Here is a 22,215-nt window from a genome sequence, read left to right as displayed (position 1 = left end):
TCTTAAAAGGAGCAGATCATTATGGGACGCCAATAAGAGGTCCATTTCACCACCGTTCTGATATAGAATTATTGTGCGAGCTCTTTTAAATAAGCTATGTACTAGACAAGTTCGAAGGTTTCTTGTTGCATAATTGGATGTGATTTACAATGCTAAATCGTCTTTAGTAACTCTCATAAGGACCGGGGGCCGTATCGACGGATATTTTCTTCACAGCGTCTATGATTTCCTGTTTAGTTATAACCTACGGTCGTCAAATGTTTAATTTAGTTCTCATTTTGGTCATCTGTAAGTTGTGTCACATGTGCAATCATTTGGGGTTAAAAAACATATCTGAAATTTGCATCGACGTCCGCTATGTTGCGTTTGCAATCTATTGAGTTATAATTAAAGACTTTACGAATAGCATTCTTCCTCCGTTGATTGTAGTATAGCAAATGAATTTCTTTGTACTTGTACTTATTCTTTCATTTTCCTTGTTCCTTTTAGACGCTCGTGTTTGTAGGCTGCTGGCTGTAGTGAGAGTAACCAAGATTACAATAGAGATGTCAGAAAATCCAAAAATTAGACACATTCTTCACAGTGGATATTTTCATCCAGTACTGAGAAGTTTACAGACGCCGAATGTTAGCATTTCTTCTCATAACTTAATGTTTCCTATATTTATTGGAAACAATGAGAAGCCTGCAGAAGTTAAAAGCATGCCTGGAGTGGTCCAGTATGGTGTGAGTAATATTGAAGAATGTTTGAAACCACTTATGAGTAAGGGCCTGAAGTCAGTGTTGCTGTTTGGTGTTGAACATGAAATTCCGAAGGATGGTATAGGATCTCATGCTGACTCACCCAGAAATCCAGTAGTACTGGCTGTTCATACACTAAGAAAACATTTTCCAGAACTTCTAATAGCTTGTGATGTGTGTTTGTGTGCGTACACAAACCATGGCCATTGTGGGATTGTAGACAATGATGGAGTCATAAATAATGAAGCCAGCATTAAACGTATTGCACAAGTTGCCTTGGCTTATGCGAAAGCAGGAGCCCATATTGTGGCCCCTTCAGATATGATGGATGGGCGAATTGGAGCAATCAAAAAGACCCTTATTGATGCTGGACTTGGAAACCGTGTTGGTGTGTTATCATATGCTGCCAAATTTGCTTCTGGTTTCTATGGTCCATTTCGGGATGTCACCAAATCTGCACCTATATTCAGTGATCGAAAATGTTACCAACTCCCGCCTGGGAGTAAAGGTCTTGCTTCAAGAGCTGCACTCCGAGATGTAACTGAAGGTTGTGATATGCTGATGGTGAAGCCAGGTCTTGCATATCTGGACATAGTCAAACAAACCAAAGATGCACATCCAGAATACCCATTGTTTGTTTACCAGGTATCTGGTGAATACGCAATGTTGTATCATGCTGCTAAAGCGGGTGCTATTGATTTGCGGAGTGTTTTGGAAGAAGTCTTGCTCTCAATGAGAAGAGCTGGTGCTGATTGCATTATCACATACTTCACTCCTGTTATTTTAGATTGGTTACAATTGAGAAGTAAATATTAGCAAGGTGAATGTAAATAATTTGTATAGCAACGGTTTAGGTCTTTATTTCTACTCATGTTATGAAATGTTAATGAAGACCATTTTTTCAAAAGTCGACGTATCAGTTTTGGACAGAAATGAGTTATGTAAGTATGTATTTATTTACACTGCAAGTGGGTAAGCACCCGATGGCAATGGTATACACAATATAAACAATACACAATAAAATTACAATACACAATACAATTATACAATACAAATTCAATTATACAATACACAATACAATAAGAATACACAATACAATTTAACACAATAATTGCAATTAATAATAATATATAAACTAACCTAATTAATAAGTGAACCTAATTTTACAATATAACCTACATAGGTTTCACATTGTACTGATAATAGTCTTTCACTTTACTCTCATCTCACTCAGTATAGTGCCACTATGACGCATTCCACTGACACTTTAGGACACATTTCACTGACACTATAGAACACTTTTCATTTACACTATAAATTTTCACTGATCGGAACTATTCACTGCACTGTAAAACCATAACTTCACTGACTCACAACGCTTCACTGATACAACAGCTCAAATAAGACAAATACTTACACCCTTATGCATACTTATAAACTGAACTACATTTATGCTAAACATTTATAGTCTAAGACCCTCTTACACGATATTTCGAAGATTTTGCAAAACTTATCAAACACATGCATTTGTAGAATTTTGCTAAACCGATGTTGTATTTGGTACATGCCATTATTTAGTTCACAGAGTATAAATGGAAAAAACTTGTTCTAACAACACCGTTTCTTGATAGCGATGTATTGAAAATTACCTTAAAATATTCCATTATTGGATATACTGACAGAGTGAAATTAGACTGAGACAGAAGGGCGCAAAGTATAAAGTAACTTTCTTTCCGCAAGCTGTTCTAATGCAGGAGTGGAGTATGGCAGATGGTAATCTAGATGACACTGATTCTGTTAGCACTGTTTCTCGTGGAAGAAAGCACAGAAGAAATGATGATTAGTGTTCGTAAGAAAAGGAACAGCTACATACCAGCGGATAGACGAGGTCTAGACAACTCAAGCTACTTGTGACGTATGTGCATCTCGTACAGCTAGTGACGTTTTCTGAGTGCACGTGTAGCTGGTTGCAGTACGGTATGGGGAAATCTGTGTAAAACATTGCGAGTGTTCAGTCGTTGTAAGTTTCGAAGGTAAACATATCTTTGTGATGGCTCCTAATCAATCGGTGTCTGGTTTCTTGTCAGTGTGAGAGAACCTTTTCCTTTTTAAGTCGTATGATGAAGAGGCAAAAATGTTTAGTTTGTGGCAAGAAAATGCACGGAGTTAAAAACGTTTAATCTACAATGGCACTATTTTTCGTGCCACGCAAGTTAATATGACAAATATCAGGGAGATGAACGTGATAAGATGATAAAAGAGATAAAGGAGACTGCTGATCATCAAATTAGCGAATATTATGTTCGCTTGAGCTTCAAAATTACATACTCTCTATATTAGGTCATTAAGTGATGGAGTTTTTGCTAAAGCTGTTATTATGATGGCTCAGAGAAAAATGTTCAAATCTTCTAGAAGATTTTAAGTGTAAGCTTGCCTTCAAAGACAATAATAAGAATTTAAAAAGTCCAGACAATCATCGTAATAAAGTTCATCTGGTATATTAATGTTTAATGGTCGCACTTTCTTGAAACAGGAAAGGAATGTTTATTTTACTTTTGCAAAGAAAAATTTGTTTCAGTATTGATGTGCATTGTATCATGTACTGTAATACAGTATATACATGCTTAGATTTACTTTAATGAAAGTGTTCTTCAGTTCATTTTTAAAAAGATCATTATTATAGTTTAATCCTATTTTTTAGTCATCCATTACACAACCTCAAACAGCTTCTTTGCCATTAGTTTTATTTGTGCTCTGTCTGGATTAATTTGAGTGTATGTTTTACAATTCGAGTTATAATCATTTTTAAAAAGATCATTATTATAGTTTAATCCTATTTTTTAGTCATCCATTACACAACCTCAAACAGCTTCTTTGCCATTAGTCTTATTTGTGCTCTGTCTGGATTAACTTGAGTGTATGTTTTACAATTCGAGTTATAATATTTTAATCTCCTAGACAACATTAATGCAAGTCGTATTCTCAGTTATTACATTCATGCTACTTTAGGTCTGTGCATGACCTTGTCCTTACTCATCCTTCAATCATAACCCCTACATTGCTTAATGACCTTGTCAACCCTCCCTCAATCACCATCCCTGCAATGCTTTGAAGTCGTTTATAAAGCGTCCAGTACTGTGAGAAGAAGTGCAAGGTACTATAAGACAGAGCATATACAGTAGTTGTATTCCCCTGCTTTAACAAAAGCAGTGTTCCGCAAGATTTTGTCTGTGAATGTTAAATGTTATGTTTTATTTAACGACGCTCGCAACTGCAGAGCTTATATCAGCGTCGCCGGATGTGCCGGAATTTTGTTCCGCAGGAGTTCTTTTATATGCCAGTAAATCTACTAACATGAGCCTGTTGCATTTAAGCACTTAAATGCCATCGACCTGACCCGGAATCGAACCCGCAACCTTGGGCATAGGTCGACGTTTGTCTGTGATCTTGTGGATGTGCTCTGATGATGTGGGTCAGCTTGAAAGTAATCATTACAAGATAAAAACAGACACGGCTATTAAGACGCTTGGCATAGAAAATATCGTCGGTTTACAAGCAAAACACAAAAAGTAAAAAATATTATCTGCTGCGTACGAAAACCTCACTGTCCACTATTTATTTATTTATTTATTTATTTATTTATTTTGGTACAATTAGGCTATTAATACTTCTGTACCACAACAGCAGAAATAAGAATAATAAAAGCAATGCAGAGAGAAGAAGTATATAAGAAAAAGAAATTAAAGTATGAATAATTATAAAAAGAACAAATACAAAAAGAGCGGAGAAACAAATTACAAATAGAGAGATAAAATCCAAATAGGTACTTACAAAAAAATGTCCTTAAAACAGAAGGAATATTTAAGGTTTCTTTTAAGCTTCAGCGGCTGTTGTAAGACGAGAATTTGATACTGATTATTTTGAATTAAGTTCAGATGGGGACTATATTCGATAGTTTAAATAATAATAATAATAATAATAATAATAATAATTAGGCCAATATAATGAAGTTAATCACTTCCTATTGCACAGCTGACAACTACCGCGCGGCCGTAAGTCAAGCTACTTCTCCGAGAACGCTTAGGGCCATATTCATAGACATTCTTAGCGCGCGCTTCCGTTGGATGATCAGCGAACTAACGTTTTTCGTATTCATAAACCAGTGTTAGCGATAGGATATGATATGAATCCTGTACAAGTAATCACTCGATAGCCAGGGCTAGTTTAGCACACTCGTAGCGCGGGCTAGCGAAATGTCTATGCATAGCAACCTTATTGTTTAGTTCGTTGGCTAATACAGCACGCAACATCAACCTATAAATATTAACGAAAAGCTGCCTACTTGTTCGTACGTTTTCTTGAAAGCTTCGTAAAATTCTACCATTCGTACATTTATGTTTATTTAATGGAAATAGGTTTCATAGCCCTCGGAATACCGACCTTTACGTCTTTCAACGTGTGCCGAATATTAATGTAAAACCTTTCTTCTAAGTTCCCCTACATAGAAGAGGAAACAAATCGCAGGTGATGAGATCGGATAGCGAGGTAGTGTGCGCTTAAATGTACAGTAAAAGTTTATCTTAAAACATGGTTTAATAGACAAATGGCACTTGTGATTTAATATTACTGTATAATGTAACAAATGGAACGTACTGTAGGTCTATAATAGATTTTTGAGACCCCTAGTTATGAGTTATAAACAATATACACAGACATGAACAAAAATGTACGAGTAATTTTGCTACCTCTCTGACAATGATTTACAAAAAAATAAATAAATAAACACTCTGTAGTCATTACACTGAAGAGTAAAAAAGAGTTATAGTCCTTTGTGCAAATTACCACAACAAAACATTAACATTCCTGAATATAAACATGAGTCAAAGAGAACACTGGACAGGCAAGCAAGTATTTCTGCGGAGTGATTGTGGTGCTAATGTAATTCAATTGGAGGTGTTTGTTTCACCGAATACACTCTGATGTGATGACATGTCATTTCAGTGTTTTATACCGCATTTCCGGTGTTGTAGATTGCGCACCAAGTAAAATTATTTAGATCAGTCTTTCGTAATAATTCGTACTATGATCTGCATACTACTGAAAGCTATCATGTATAGCTTTAGAAGTGATTTAAATTGGCAAAAGCACGCACGTAAATTCCGTAGTCCACGACATAATTATTATCCTTCATCATGAGTTAGAATTCGACTACAGAGGAAAGCAAAAGTCTGTAACACGAAATGTATGCCAAAATGTTTAATTTAAATTTTGTTAACTAGTGATATTTTATGTATTGTATTTGTTACGTTATACTTGTATATTATGTTCTGATGACTTTAATGTAGTTTATTACAGCTTAATGACAATAAAATATCATCTTCATCATCATCATAATCATCCCTGTAGAAGCGGAGTTTGTGTGTATATTAAAACTCTGATGCTGATTTACTTGTGAAGCATTTATTTTTTGTAAACGGTTATGGAAATTAATTTTCTCCTACGTTTTTGAACAAAGTTCAAATAAAATCCTTAGGGTTGTTCTTTGTTTTTGAATTACATGACACAACTTCGGATTCTTATATTCGACCATTCTGTTCCTATATGGTTAATCTGTTTTGTTTCAAACTATGGTGCACAAAATGCGACAATATTGCAACAATTAGCTGATTTTGTACTCAAAATCTATATAATCCTAATTACCTTTTTCATCATGTTTATTTGCAGTTCTGTGCATTTGCTTTTTTATTGAAAGCATTAGCTTTTAATGTAACATCTAGCAGCTTAGTTACTCAAACTTAGCAACACCTGAGCTAAAAATTAACGTTAAATTCTGATGTCTTTGCAAGTAGTATTTGACTTTGCAGTTCTATTAGAATTACACTTATTTCGTAGCAGTTTATTTGCAGTCACGTTGAACTATTTGAATTTTTTTATCTAATACATTACACTTGAGCTACATTAGGCATTGCAGCCCGAAAGAGCGGAAGCGCGTGCTCGGGCGTAGTATGAATGTTTGACTGTTTTAGGATATTAAATGTGTGATGCGATGTTTCTGTCTCTTTTAATAAATAATGAAATGTGGTTGTTTTTAAATAGTGTGAGATGGTGGGTTTTAAGATAAGTTAGCAACAAATTACCTTTAAAGTAACGGTAAGCTGCAAATAAATTTATTAAAAAAATAAGTAAAATCACAGTCTAGTATATAGTCACGAAGCTTAAGTTGTTGAGGGTACTAGGAACAATAGACTGTGCCGGTACTATTTCGCAGTGTCTGTGATGAGGCGATAGTAGCGAGCCTAGTGGTTAGCACCTATCTATGGATGCATATTCCCTACGTATTGAGCTTCGTGACTGTATATACTAAAATGGTGAGTGACATTTTCAAAACATATGCAGTCATAAAAAAAAAGATGAACAAAAATGAATTTTGTTAGGAAGGGTGACTGCGGTGGAGTCCAAATTTCCTGACGTTTCGCGAGAGCCAATAACGTGCAAGCACGACGTTGTCAAACCTACAGAGCGGGTGATGGGTGATACGTGCTCCACCGAACTCGTCTGGCGGAAGGAATGGGCAACCGGTGTTGAAAACAGGTTTCATTCTGAATAACAAAACAGTCCAATGCAATAATAAATCATTTATTCATACAATAATAAATAATGTATTAAGAAATCATACCTTTAAATTCTAGGCTGCTATGGAAAAAGAATGTAAGTCAAATAACATTTTACAGGAGAGACCTTTTATTGATGGTAGAACTCTTTCCCGGGTTTGAAGCAGTAGACTTATCTCATTTTGGCCATTTTCTGACTTATACTCTTTTTTCCCTAGCAGCCTAGAATTTATGTTTACAATTTCAGGGGAAAAGCCAATAGTGTATTTTCGAAATCATTTAAATTCGTCACTCTTTTAGGTGTATGAATAGGCCTATGTTTTCTAGGCGAGACGAACTATTTCTTAGCACACTGTATTTCCGCTTTTTGCACTTCTCAGCATATACGTGATACGTTTTGATACAAATTTATTGAACACGCCTCGGCGGTTAGTTCTTGACTCGTAGAAAAGTTAAGATTTTTTTGCGGTTTTCTTCTGACTAATATTTTCTGAAGAAATTATAGTAATTAATGTAATTTTTCCGAACTTTGTTACTATATCCACTGAGTCTATTACTTTCACTAGTATTGCCCTTGCTGAATGATATAATTGAATTTAACACTGCTAATAACCAAGTAAAGTAATAAACTGATGAGAACACATAGAATATGTTTATTACAGATGAAATATAAATTTAACTGACAGACACAAAATACGTCGAATACCTACACACAACGCAGACATAAATAGATATGGTATTTTCGACTCTCGCTTCATAATTAATTTTTATCTAATGTTTATGTCGCTGAATGGCTACTATTTACAGATAATCGCCTTGGTGCGTCGAAAGGCTTTGTTATCGGCACGCAACTGTGTAAACATCACTTGTGGAAAGACCATAAAAACCAGGGATCAGCTGGATGGGATTAAGCTGCATAAAATGCGAACAACTTGGGGTCGAAATGAGATTCTTGTTTATATACATTCAGAAAAAAAGTGTCATTCAACCTAATCACATGTAGACGCCTGTCACGAAGAACTTGCCCCAGCGCACGTAGTATTTTTACAAGCGGCGTCAACGAATGTGTGTACGCGGCAACGCAACGCTGTTGCTACTGGTTATTGCCGTACAAATAAACATGCCCCAAACTTCAGGAGATTTGGACCGCACTGTCACGGTTTGTGGGGACAGTCCAGATTTTTAATACTTTGTCACAGTAACCCAGAAAACTTTCTCGAGTCCACACCTGTGGAGTAACGGTCAGCGCGTCTGGCTGTGAAACCAGGTGGCCTGGGTTCGAATCCCGGTCGGGGCAAGTTACCTGGTTGAGGTTTTTTCCGGGGTTTTCCCTCAACCCAATACGAGCAAATGCTGGGTAACTTTCGGTGCTGGACCCCGGACTCATTTCACCGGCATTATCACCTTCATATCATTCAGACGCTAAATAACCAAGATGTTGATACAGCGTCGTAAAATAACCCAATAAAAAAAACTTTCTCGAAACGAAAAAGTGTTCCGGTTTGTTAAATCGATCACTCGCTCATCATGGGAGCAGTTCAATTTGAGCTGAATTTACACATATACCAACCTTCTCTGACAAAATCAGCATCGTCTTTAATATTAAAACAAAGATTTAATCAAAATAATAACTTTTCAACTGAAGGATGGTTCACAATAAACCGGGAACGGAAACGACAACGAGAAATATTGTTAAAATAAATGTATTTAAATGTGAGTATTCACAATTTTATTTTAACATTATTTCCCTTCTCGTTCTCGTCGTTTTCGTTCCCGGTTTATTATGAACCAATCTTTAATATTTTGGCTGTCCTAGTTGCGGTAATCATGGTGACGTCACTGTATAGTGAAAATCAACAACTTGCCCGTGAGTCTAATTTTGAACTGTCAATTCATAGTTCGTGCTTCTTTCAGGATAACTGCCATGTAAGCTACACCAGTTTCGAATTACTAACCCGCATGGTATATGCTCAACATGCTATTATAACTGAAGTCTCGTAGATGATGTTCATTTTTGTGTTAGTTAAATTTTCAGTTTACAGTCAAGTTTTTCATGAAACAAGTTTCTGCCTCCTAATACAGCCACGCGTTGTCCTCTCAGAGAGGCTCTAATGTGATTGCATCTTCTCTGTAAACCTTCTAAAATTGAAAACTGCGTGCTTTAGAACTTCCTCCAACATTAATTACTTCTCGCTGGAAACATGGTCGCAGTTAGTACATATCAGACAACTCTTCCTCAGCCCTCATCTAGAAGAAATATAAATGTTCATAACATATTTTTTCTTTTTATATTTAAAAATTATAACTCCTTATGTATAAGAGTAGTGTCGAGTCTCGACGTTTAGCTCGGTCGTTGGAGAAGTGCAGTAAAAGGGAAAGAAAAGAAGAGGAAATAATTACAATTAAAATATTATTTTTTATTATCCTAACAAAACGTAAGGCTTTTCTAAATAGTGTTCCGTATGAAAAGTAGATCTTCTCTGAACACCGTGAGATAAAGTTACTTAATCGTGTGTGTGCGGTAAAGTAACATTTCGCATATTTCATGGCCTGATCTATTAGGCTATATTCTATGATTTATCCTCATAGAAGCAATACTATCTACCAACGGTACAGTACAAATCTATCCGTGACATGCTGTAGCTTAAGGGGTTAGGTACAGCTTACAGCAGTAAAATTTTTGGAAATATTCAACATTTTTTTCCTCCATTATTATACCTTGTACAATAATGAAAATCGGTATGTGTAAAACACTGTCCTGCTATATGAAAAAGTTATTTTTACGATTCAAAAATGTTATTTATATATATATTTTTTCAAAAGTCAAAATGTGCAGTTCACTGTGGAGTACTGAAGCGTTTCCCTCATAACTCATAAACTTGTTAACTCTTTCATGTTCTCTCTCTCTTTTATTTTATTGCTGAAACTCATGTTTACAGTATCATGCCCTTTCAATTAGATTCCTTAATTAATAATATTGGTTTTTATTTTGTGTTCGAAGAAAATACTGATATTTGACCATTTTGTAAAATGAATTTATTTTTTATCAGACAATTTATCAAAGATAGAGAAGCGGTCTTGCATCATATTGCAGATACGACATGCATTGATACACACATTGCATTGATTTCATCACAGAATGTTGGATAGTTTTTAATTTATGTGGGAAACGCCTCATCACTGCACAGTGAACTGAATTTAATATATATATATATATATATATATATATATATATATATATATATATATATATATATATATATATATATATAAGTAATTTTTATAAATCGTAAAAACATTCTTTTCGTATAGCAGAAGGACAATGTTTTACACATAATAATTTTCATTATTGTACAAGATACAGTAATTGAGGAAAATAATGTCGAATATTTCCAAAATTTTACTGCTGTCTGTACCTAATCCCTTAAGAGATTTTGTTTCATCTGTATAGAATATGGTTTCATTACGAGAATTAATAATTTTCTTCTGTAAATATACATTTCCCTTATGGTAATAATAATAATAATAATAATAATAATAACAATAATAAATAAATTATGTATACAATTTATGTATGGAATTGTGGAGTGGATTCCTTTGCATTTGTTGATTTCATCACTCGTCTATGGCTTGTGTTGAGAATATTTCCACTCTTGCTAGAAAGCTTCAGGTTGCACATCAGTTATATAAAAAAACTATTACTGTGTATTAAAGTACAGTTAATACTAAAATAACACTAGAAACGAATGCAGTAATACGCTTTCACAGTAGTACACTTGGTAGCTGCTCTACATTTTTAAGCAAAAAAATTACACACCCAAAGTTTTTACGAAATTATCACATATTTGAGAAGAAAAAAAAAGGAAAGTTCCAGATTGAGGGGAAGACTTAAAATGAAGGAAAGCATTTCAAAATAAAAATAACAAGAAGAATTGAGGAGTGAAGTGGCGAAATATTTATAAGAAATGCGAACAATTATATTGTAATCCTAGCCATTACGAAAGTAGAGATAAGAAAAGAAAATTCACACCATTGTTCTACATTAAATCTATACTCCTAAGTCGTAAAATATGTTATCAGGATCCCTTCTTCATCACAAGTACGTAATTTATATTTATGTAAAAAAAATGTACCTTATAATATTCGTAACAAGTTATAAAATGTGCTGTTATATTCGAGAGGATTGTTCTCAAATTATTTTCTCTTCAACCATTTAGTTTTGTATTGTTGTTTCTGGGTGTAGTGTAATTCGTCACAATTTTTCGTCATCGTTACAATTGGTCATACTTAATTCGTAGCAGATTCATATTCGCCACAGTTGTATATTTGTCACAGTTTATTAATTATTGGTAACAATTTGAATTGGTCACAACTGATTTATTGTAACAATTTGAACTGGTCACAATTTGAATTGGTTAAATCCTATTGAATTAATAATAATTTAGTCACATAATAAGTATTGGAAAGATTGGAGAATGCTGGATTTGCAGTGAAAGACCTGCTCTTGGGCAGAGCACAATGTAGGCCTATATACTGTATGTATAATGACTGTTCTTTAAGGCCCAGTGTCCGGAGATATTCCAGAATGTTTCCTTCCTGCCTATTTTGTTCGTAATTTTCTACTATGCGAGAAATACTTGTCGGTATCAGTATATTTTCTTTTCTTCTTACTCGGCGAGTGCCCACCTTGCATCCGTTTGCTATCATTGTCCATTTCTGCTACCTCACAATGCAGATGTTGAAGTGCACGATACAACGATGGATGATACTTTCCCCTAATGTATTCAGTTGCCTGTGCCATGTCTCACAGGAATTAATAGTCCTGGAAAGGTTTTCAAGAACGCGAACATAAGTGTCATATCTCTGGAAGGAAGAGAGGTTGCTGTCTGCCTCGTGATCAGTGAATGAAACTGTGATCTAAATTCACTGTTTTCTTCTTATTAATATTACTGCCAAACCCTCCGAATATTTTCTCTCCAGAAATACTGACCGAGGTGGAACAGACAGCCTACTATTTTGGCTTCTGAAAATTCATCCTTAATAACATTAGTAACTTGTGATTCGTATTTTACTAATATGAATCGTGGAAACAGTTGACGTTGAAATCTAAGTAATACTTTACCTAGGTAACTCCAGAGAGTATTTAATAAGAATTCCTGCTCTTTCTTTCCATCAGTACCAGTATAACAGATAATCAGTGATCTCAAATGTTCACGTGTATTGTGTAAGTCTGCAGTAGGATTCTTGGCGCAGATTTTCTTATTCCATTCATTATCTAATAATGACTTCCTGATAACTCATTTATACAGTATATCTATCGGTTGCAGAAATGTTTCTTTTTTCTTCACTATCTCGTTCAAAATACAAGAGCCATATATCACCTTCTAAGCCTCTAATGTTTCAGTATTTATTTATTTATTTATTCAATTATTTATTTATTCATTTATTCATTCATTTATTTATTCATTCATTCATTTATTTATTTATTCATGTATTTATTTATTTATTTATTTATTTATTTATTTATTTATTTATTTATTTATTTATTTATTTATTTATTTATTTATTTATTTATTTATTTATTTATTTAACCTGGCAGAGATAAGGCCATCAGGCCTTCTCTTCGTCTCTGTTAGGAGGTTACAACTACAATATTAAGAATGCAATTACAATTATAATTACAAATAATATCAAATTTACAAATACAATAAAAATCAAAGTACTAAAATATTAGCTGATTAATAAAGGCTAGACAGTTTATTGTAGAAGTTAAGAACAAAGAAAGATTTTTTTTACTGAAGTAAAAATTAAACCTACTCTACGCAGTAAGAAAATGGTTAATGTGTTTGTTTTTGAACACTGTTAAATTCAGACAGTCTCTGATGTCACTGAGTAGGGTATTCCACAAGCGCGAGAGCGAGATTGTGTAGCCTATGATGATGGCTATGTGTTGGTATGGCTAGTATGCGGCTATTTTGTGTGCGTGTGAAGAGATTGTGATACGATGACAGGTAACTGAAACTAAAGTATATGCCATACCTTTCGATTATGACGTCAATTTGTTGATCGTTTTCGGTTCTGAAGGCAGATGTTCTCTCCTGTTTTAATGGTTGATTTTTTTTTTTTTGTATAGTTCAATATTTCCTTCACATGATAGAGACTGCAATTTTATTTTGAAGAATGGAAGACATTGTTGATCTGGAGGTACTTGCTGTTTCCTTCATAGATACCAAACACTCTTTTGCCTCGATTCTTCCCCAATCAGCAGCAATGATCTGAAAGTCTATTCATGATTTCGGTCCCATCATGCGTTACTATAGCAATAAGTTATACTCAACAAGTTAATCACAACACCACACTGCCCTACTTTTGACGGTTCTGTTCTTAGTAAACATGAAACCATTATATCTTAAGTTTACAGTGTGCTCTTTCGGTTCGGGTGTATCTACAATAGTTTCATCACTCACAATTTTTAAAATACTGCGAACTTACAGTGGAAGAAGTATTGAAAATACTCCGGGTTTGGAAAGTTGTAGAAACTATACAAACAAATCCCATTATTTTAAAAAGGAAAAAGTTACAACTACGTTAAGTAAAATAAATCAGCTGATACTCTTTGTCATAATGGCGAAATTTTTACGAATACCTCTATAACTGTTACGAATTACAATCGTGTGACGAATAGTAAATGTGTGACCAATCGTAATTAGTACGAATTATAGTTGTGTGACGAATTGTAACTATGACAAATAAATTGTGGCGTATTCTCCGGGTCCCGTTGGTGCTTACTTAACAAGTAACGTAATTAGAATTTAACAATTACTATAAACGACAAACATTTTTTAAGCATTTATATTGATTGTAATATTTATTTTCGTCAATTGAATGTAACATTACAAGCGATTGCCTTACACAGCGTGATATATCATGGCAATGTTTAATAGATTAATTACACATAGGTCTAACTACTCAAACCTTGAAGCTTAATATTGAAGTCTAGTGTACTTCTTTTTGCGATTACATAAAATATTTTCTATGTGCATTGCAGGAAATACAAGTTGATATTTATTTTTTTGATATTTATAATTATTATATTATTTCATTTCTATATTATCTTCGTATGGCGGTCCAAAATTGTAAAAGACCACCTGTGTGGTCTAGAGGTCAGCATGGTGGTTCCTTACGTAGAGGGCCCGGGTTCGACCCGGTCGGGTTGAATTTCCTGGTTGAGGTAAATGCCAGGAAATTCGGGCCACAACATTCCTAAAAAATCACCGGCCTCATTCATCACCGAAATCATATTCATAACAAATCAGCAATACATACAGTATACAGTCGCCATCTAGTTCACAATTATGAAACCAGTCTCAACAATAGTTCACAGGCATTCGGATTTCAAACAGAAGATTAACTCGCGATATGACCAGAGATGTTAAAGCGAGTATAAATAACAGCGAAGAAAAAAAATTGTAAATGACAATTAATAGGATTTCCTTTGCTAACATGACAAATGTTTAATTGTTGCGAAACACGTGAAGCTTTTAATAAGTCAATATTTGTAGCCTTCATGAAAATAATTTACTTAATTCCGAAACAATAATTCGTTGTTTTGAATAAATAATTTCCTTCTATTTTAATTCCTTCTTGCTACTGGGTTTATGATAAGTAATGAAGGTTAAATAAATTTAATAAAAAGTTAGTAAATTAATGATAATAGTATTTATTATTAGACCTATACTAAATAATCCTGTAATTTCTTCTAATAATTTCAGCAAAGCTTTTACATGTAGCAATATAATCTTTCATTTATTTCGCATGACCTAATATACCGTACGTCATGAACGAGTCGGTCATTGCCATCTGGGTGCATAAACAAACAGACAGCCGTTCACAGCTACTGAGACCATCGCTCCAATATGCGGCACTGTTAAATATTATCGATAGGGTATTCCATTTACAGGGGTTGTTTACATTTAATTACGTTTTATCACTGAAAACTGTACACATACTCATCTGCTAATGGTTCATTTAGTATTCGCTATCTCCCTCTATATATGATTTACAGGAATTATTACATGTGATGCATGATTTCGCAGTGGGCTTGAATATCATTAAATAAAAATAATATGTAAAATTATATTATAAGCCTTATAAACAGACATGATGTGGTTTAATTTTGCGGACGCATAATTTAATCGCACAGAAGTACTATCCCAATATCGTTTCTATGTACAGTGTAAATATCTGTTGATATTTCAAATATTTTCTATTCTGGTTTAAGTATGTTATGGATTTCACATTTGTCGATTAAAAGCCCTACATTGAATATGATCATTTTCTACTTCTGTCTATCGTTTAGATTTACTCATTCTGATATTCTTTTATATACAACTTAAAAATTGATAAAATCGTAATATACTCAAATCTGCAAATGAATTTCGTCGGTTTCTTGGTAAAAAGTGACCAAGTCCAAAATTCAAAATTGTAGGGAAAAGGTTTTTAAAGGTTTAATGATCCATCCAAAGATAATTGTACTTCTTTAGATGTTAGTAATAAGTTATTTTGAAGGTAAATGTGCTATATTATTAGTTTTTAATATAAAATTATGTCTTAAATTTTCATAATTCTTGGATGCCTTGGAATGTGACTTGGTCACTTTTACCAAGAAATCGACAATTTATAAAATCTTAAATATATATTGCAAGTACTTTATATTAAACGTGTAAAATATTTATTTCATTGACTCACGATCTTCGAAGTGCAGAACTTGCATTGAACTTTCAAACATCATACATTTCCGTAATTACAAAATGTATTTAAATTACTCTCCAAAACAATATGAGCTATTTACAGAGGACAAGGTGATAATTACAATTCATCGTACTTCACTTGTGCGTCAGCCATTTCGCTAATTGTAGTAAGTCTATTTAGAATCTAAAAATTTTATAAGAATGAAAACCTCGAGATTTATATAAGGGTATAAAGAAATAAATTTAAGAACGGATATCAGGCAAAAGTAAATGTGATCCAGGATGAGAATGGCGACTAGCTTGCAGGCTCTCATTCAAACCTGAACAGATGGAAAAACTATTTTGGGCAACTATTAAATGTACATAGGCCTAATAGAAATGATCGGGACGAAATTCAAATACAAATTGCTGAACCATTTATGCGAACCCACACTTTCTGAAGTCAAAATTGGGATAGAAAATCTGAAAAAGTACAAGTTTCCAGATATCGATCAAATTCCAGCAGAATTAATACAAAAGAAGTTTTATATAGTATTCTTATTGAATTTGATATTCCCCAATGAAAACTAGTTCATTTAATTAAAATGTATTTCAGTGAAACGTACAGCAGAGTACGTATAGGCCAGTTTATATCTGATTCTTTTCCAATTCACTGCGGGCTAAAGCAAGGACATGCACTGTCACATGCTCTTCGTTCTAGAATATGCCATGAGGAAAGTTCAGGAAAACAAAGAGTGTTTGGAATTGAACGGGTTAAATCAGCTTCTTGTCTATGCGAATGACGTGAATATGTTAGGAGAAACTCCACAAACGATTAGGGAAAACAAGGAAATTCTTCTTGAAGTAAGTAAAGAGATAGGTTTGAAAGTAAATCCCGAAAAGACAAAGTATATGATTATGTCTCGTGACCAGAATATTGTACGAAATGGAAATATAAAAACTGGAGATTTATCCTTCGAAGAGGTCGAGAAATTCAGGTATCTTGGAGCAACAGTAACAAATATAAATGACATTGGGGAGAATAAATATGGAAAATGCCTGTTATTATTCAGTTGAGAAGCTTTTGTCATCTAGTCTGCTTCAAAAAATCTGAAAGTTAGAATTTGTAAAACAATTATATTACCGGTTTTTCTGTATGGTTCTGAAACTTGGACTCTCACTTCGAGAGAGGAAAAGATATTAAGGGTGTTTGAGAATAAGGATCTTAGGAAAATATTTAGGGCTAAGAGGGATGAAGTTACAGGAGAATGGAGAAAATTACACAAAGCAGAACTGCACGCATTATATTCTTCAACTGACCTAATTAGGAACATTAAATCCAGACGTTTGAGATGGGCAGGGCATATGGCAAGTATAGGCGAATCCAGAAATGTTAATAGAGTGTTAGTTGGGAGGCCGGTGGGAAAAAGACCTTTGGGGAGGTTGAGACGTAGATGGGAGGATAATATTAAAATGGATTTGAGGGAGGTGGGATATGATGATAGTCTGGATTAATCTTGAACAGGATAGGGACCATTGGCGGACTTAAGTGAGGGCGACAATGAACCTCCGGCTTCCTTAAAAGCCATTTGTAAGTAAATAATAATAATAATGATAATAATAATAATAATAATAATAATAATAATAAAATAATATAAATATACTTACTTACTTACTTACTTACTTACTTACTTACTGGCTTTTAAGGAACCCGGAGGTTCATTGCCGCCCTCACATAAGCCCGCCATTGGTCCCTATCCTGAGCAAGATTAATCCAGTCTCTACCATCATATCCCACCTCCCTCAAATCCATTTTAATATTATCTTCCCATCTACGTCTCGACCTCCGCAAAGGTCTTTTCCCCTCTGGCCTCCCAACTAACACTCTATAAGCATTTCTGGATTCGTCCATACGTGCTACATGCCCTGCCCATGTCAAACGTCTGGATTTAATGTTCCTAATTATGTCAGGTGAAGGATGCAATGCGTGTAGCAATAATATAAATATAGCTTACAAAATTTTATGACAGATAACAATTAACATACTTTGGTTTCCTATCCTATTGGATGTTTGAAATTATCCTTCATTTTGTTTCATAGGGTTACAATTCCTTTAGAAATCACATAATTATTATGGCGCACTGGCAATATTATATATGTACGCGTATACTTAAATATTCAGTTCTCTCTGTATAGATGAATGCATATGTGACTGAATTCTTCGTGGTTGTACAGTAGATGCTTCGAAAGTGAGGACTGTGTCGTTCTGGGACCGATATTACAAGAGGCGCAAGGAAATTGTGACTTTGTTCGGTCTCCATATTTCTCCTTAGTTCTATTTCAATATTGTGTATTTGTTGTTCTCTGTCTCCTCTTTGAAACTAAATTTTATTGGTATCGTTAGCAATAATGATGATCAGAAAGCGATAGCTGTATTTCATTGTGTTGTGTTACAAAGGAATGTCTGGTGTTTTGAATGGAATGGTTTCATTTCTATAGATTTTTCTATACCAATACAGTTAGCATTTCCATTTTAAAACGCGGGTTCAGATGTATATTTTTGTAAGGAACCTCATTCTTTCTTCACGAATTATATATGTATTAATTAAATATCATCATCTAGTACTTTTGTGCAGTCAATATGTGTCAACAGTTCACAGCCTTGTGTCACGTTTTTGCATTCCCTCGACTCTAGAGCTACTTTGGTCTCTATCACTTGCTATATGTCAGTCATTTTATTTTTGGTAAGTCCAGTGAAAATGACTGGAGATATTTTTTATATAAATTTCCTTATTTAGCCTTTTATAGACAGATTATTATTATTATTATTATTAATATTATTATTATTATTAATATTATTATTATTATTGTTAATAATACTACTACTACAGTACATTGTCATTTTCTGTTAGAAGTATTTCTGGAGTGTGCGTCTTGATGTAAAGCAGTGATGTTTTTTTTTCGACCAGGAACATTGAATTCAAATGTTTGAGATGACAAAGCATGTAACACGTATTGGTGAATTCAGAAATACATATAGAGTGTTTGTTGGGAGGCTGGAGGGAAAAAGACCTTTGGGAGGCCGAGATGTAGGTGCGAGGATAATATTAAAGTGGATTTGATGGAGGTGGGATATGATGATAGAGACTGGATTAATCTTGCTCAGTATAGGGACAGATGGCGGGCTTATGAGAGCGTGGCAATGAACCTCCGGGTTCCTTAAAAACGATAAGTAAGTAAGTCATACATTTCTTTATTATGCTTTGTCATCTACGTTTAGGCATAATGTAAACTGTATAAATGGAAGAAATGTACAATGTGATAAGTTTATGATAATAAATGCCAAGTATCAGAGTTGAATCACTATGTCATTTATACGTATATAAACTATCCAAGAGGATGACTTTTCTAGTTGCAATCGAAGTCATACTTCTGACAAGAAAGTAATAAACTGTTCGGAACGGATTCTGTAGCTTGAACGTAGTCCTAAGCAGGACTTTCCAGTCATCCTTTTATTGTAGAAAAAAAATGAAAGTGAAGTGAATAAGCACGGTGATGTAGCTGTTAGAACATGTAGAGTTTCTAGGAAAAGATACACTCAAACTTTAGTTACAGAATATGGTTTCCAAGTATAAATAGACGAAAATTCATGTATGGGCAATTGTCCTTAAAAAACTACTAAATTTTTAATTAAATTTACAGCTAGCTTTACAATTATAAACACTGACCAACGTGGTAAGCCCACATTGGCCCGCCTGCTAGCTAATATAGTGAGGTGTTATTGATTCAGAGAGCTGAATTAAAAAAAGAGGTAGGCTACTTATTGCCATTAAATCTGCTGCACAGGAGAAAATAGTAAGCAGGAATTGGTTTTCCGAATTTCAATGACTAAGCCTTGCAAATCATAAGTCGCAAGAAACGGAAGCGGCTAAGCCAATCTCTTGTGACTGTTAATCTTTATTTCCTTTCAGTAGTGTTCAGTTGAACCAAGAGACAAATGCTTCAATGATTAAATTGCAAACTTCTTTACCGTATTAATATTTAGGGTTTACCTTGCTTGACTAGTTTAAAAGTAATGTGCTTCATTGTAGCCTACTGGAGATTCCACGCAATGTGCTGGTTTCCCCTGTGGTTGGGTGTGTTCATATTGTGTCGAAAAGGTACGTGTTTTGAAATTGAATTGAGTGTTCAGTATGTGATGCGGGTGTGTTTTAGTATGTTTATATATTTCATATTGTTCTATGGTGCCAAGTTTTTTTTTTTTTTTTTTTTTTTGGCTGATGTGAAGTATTTTCATGTCATTGTTAATATTACTATAGATGTGGTTGGAGTTTGTGATGTTTTTTGCTTAGGTTGAAAATGCTACACATCCAGCCAAAAAAAAAAACAGAATCTTGACAGTCTAGAACAATATGAAATTTTATAAACATACTAAAACAAACCCGCATCACTTCTTGAACACTCAACTCAATTTCAAAACACACACTCTTTTCGAAACAACATGAACACACCCCACCAGAACAGGAAACCAGAAAATTGCGCGGGCTCTCCACTAGGCTTTGGACAATGGAGCACGAGACTTCGAAACCAGTCAAGCAAGGTAAACCGTAAATATTAACACGATAAAGAAATTTGCAAAAGTTATAATTGAAGAAAGATCATATTCGAGAGACGAAAAACAATATTTTTGGCAATCGGGTTTTGAAAGTAGCCCCTTTTGTACACTATTAGAAAATAAGTAGGCTATATTATTATGAAATAAAATATCTTTCATTACAATTCAGTACGTAACACTCTACATAATAGTATGAATAATGTTTGATCACTGTAGGGCTACATTCTTTATCATAGTGTGAATAGTAATAGTAGCGAATTGAGGTGTACATACCTAGTTTAAATAGTATACATTGTAAATATTAGTGTAATTTTTAATGTGGTCTATGTTTTGCTCTGCCCAACTTGACCAAACAGGACTCGCGTGAGCAGACAGAAGCACTTCGCTTGCTGCATGCACGCAAGTTATCCGCAGTAGTAAAAACGTAACTTTGTAGCTTCCTGGAACAAAGTACAGTCCCTATTTATCACCATGCATGAGAATGATAGTGACGTTCACGAAGTTTCAAGTTCAGTTCAGTTCAGCACAGAAGTACATGGATGTCTTCAGTGACACGAAGAATGTCTAATCTGTAGTCAATTTCACCCATATCGAGTTCAGCATGCCTACTGTTACAGAGTTAATGGCGTATCTTGTATTGTATGGTATTTATTAACATTCCATGGCATTCATACATTGCTTTACAGCTAGAATATGGAAAAGTCAAAAAACTTAATACTGTTATAAAGTCTTAATTTATAGTCACAGTCTGTAGATGAAATATATACAGATGCTACAATACAAAGTTTTAGTATCAATTTCATGAAGTGTTATTGAATGTCATGAATTCACCTACAGAATAGAAGGCGTGAGAAATTAGGTACTTCTTTAATTTGACCCTAAATAATCCTATGTTTTGAGTTTCAATTTTTATATGGATAGGGAGGCTATTAAAAATTTTTACTACCATATAATGCACTCCTTTTTGATAGCATGATAGACTTGCCGATGGATTATGAAAGAATTTTTTGACGTGTATTTATGCTGTGAAATGTTGAATTAGTTACAAAGTTTTCACGCTTACATGCGTTGTTTTAAATATATTCTATTGTTAAAATTTTTAACATACCCTCTATCTATGACGCAGTCCCATAAGAAAAAATCTAAAAGGTAATGTCGGGGTAACGCGGAGGCCAAGGAATTAGATAGTCCCGTCCTATTTAATGAATGGAGAATGTGTTGTTTATAAAACTTCGTACGTAACAACTATAATGTTTTGGGGCGCCATCTTGTTGGAACATTATTGTTGCCCGAATGACTGCTACCTGTAGCACAGCAAAGTTCATTGGCATGTCCCAGTAAGTTTCACAGTTGACAATATGTCCAGCGAAGAAAATGTAATTGTGCAGGAAACAACACAACCCACGACTACATGGGGATTTTCAAAGCCCCAAATCAACGCATTATGCCCATTCATTTCCCTGAAATTGTAGTATCTCCTGAAAACTTTACGTACCGTACGGTAAAATATTTTCATTGTC

At 34.2% G+C, this 22,215-nt stretch overlaps 1 protein-coding gene across 1 annotated transcript; it reads left to right on the top strand.

Annotated features, from left to right (window-relative positions):
• The first annotated feature begins 540 nt into the window (after positions 1 to 540).
• On the top strand, positions 541 to 1,569 carry LOC138714006 (delta-aminolevulinic acid dehydratase-like). The gene has a single exon (XM_069846578.1). The coding sequence runs from the start codon at positions 546 to 548 to the stop codon at positions 1,554 to 1,556; it is 1,011 nt and encodes a 336-aa protein (XP_069702679.1). The 5' UTR covers positions 541 to 545; the 3' UTR covers positions 1,557 to 1,569.
• The last annotated feature ends 20,646 nt before the right edge of the window (positions 1,570 to 22,215 follow it).

The sequence above is a fragment of the Periplaneta americana genome, chromosome 14 (assembly GCF_040183065.1).
Source record: "Periplaneta americana isolate PAMFEO1 chromosome 14, P.americana_PAMFEO1_priV1, whole genome shotgun sequence".
Classification (NCBI taxonomy): Eukaryota; Metazoa; Arthropoda; class Insecta; order Blattodea; family Blattidae; genus Periplaneta; species Periplaneta americana.
This window is presented reverse-complemented; position numbering and strand designations above follow the sequence as displayed.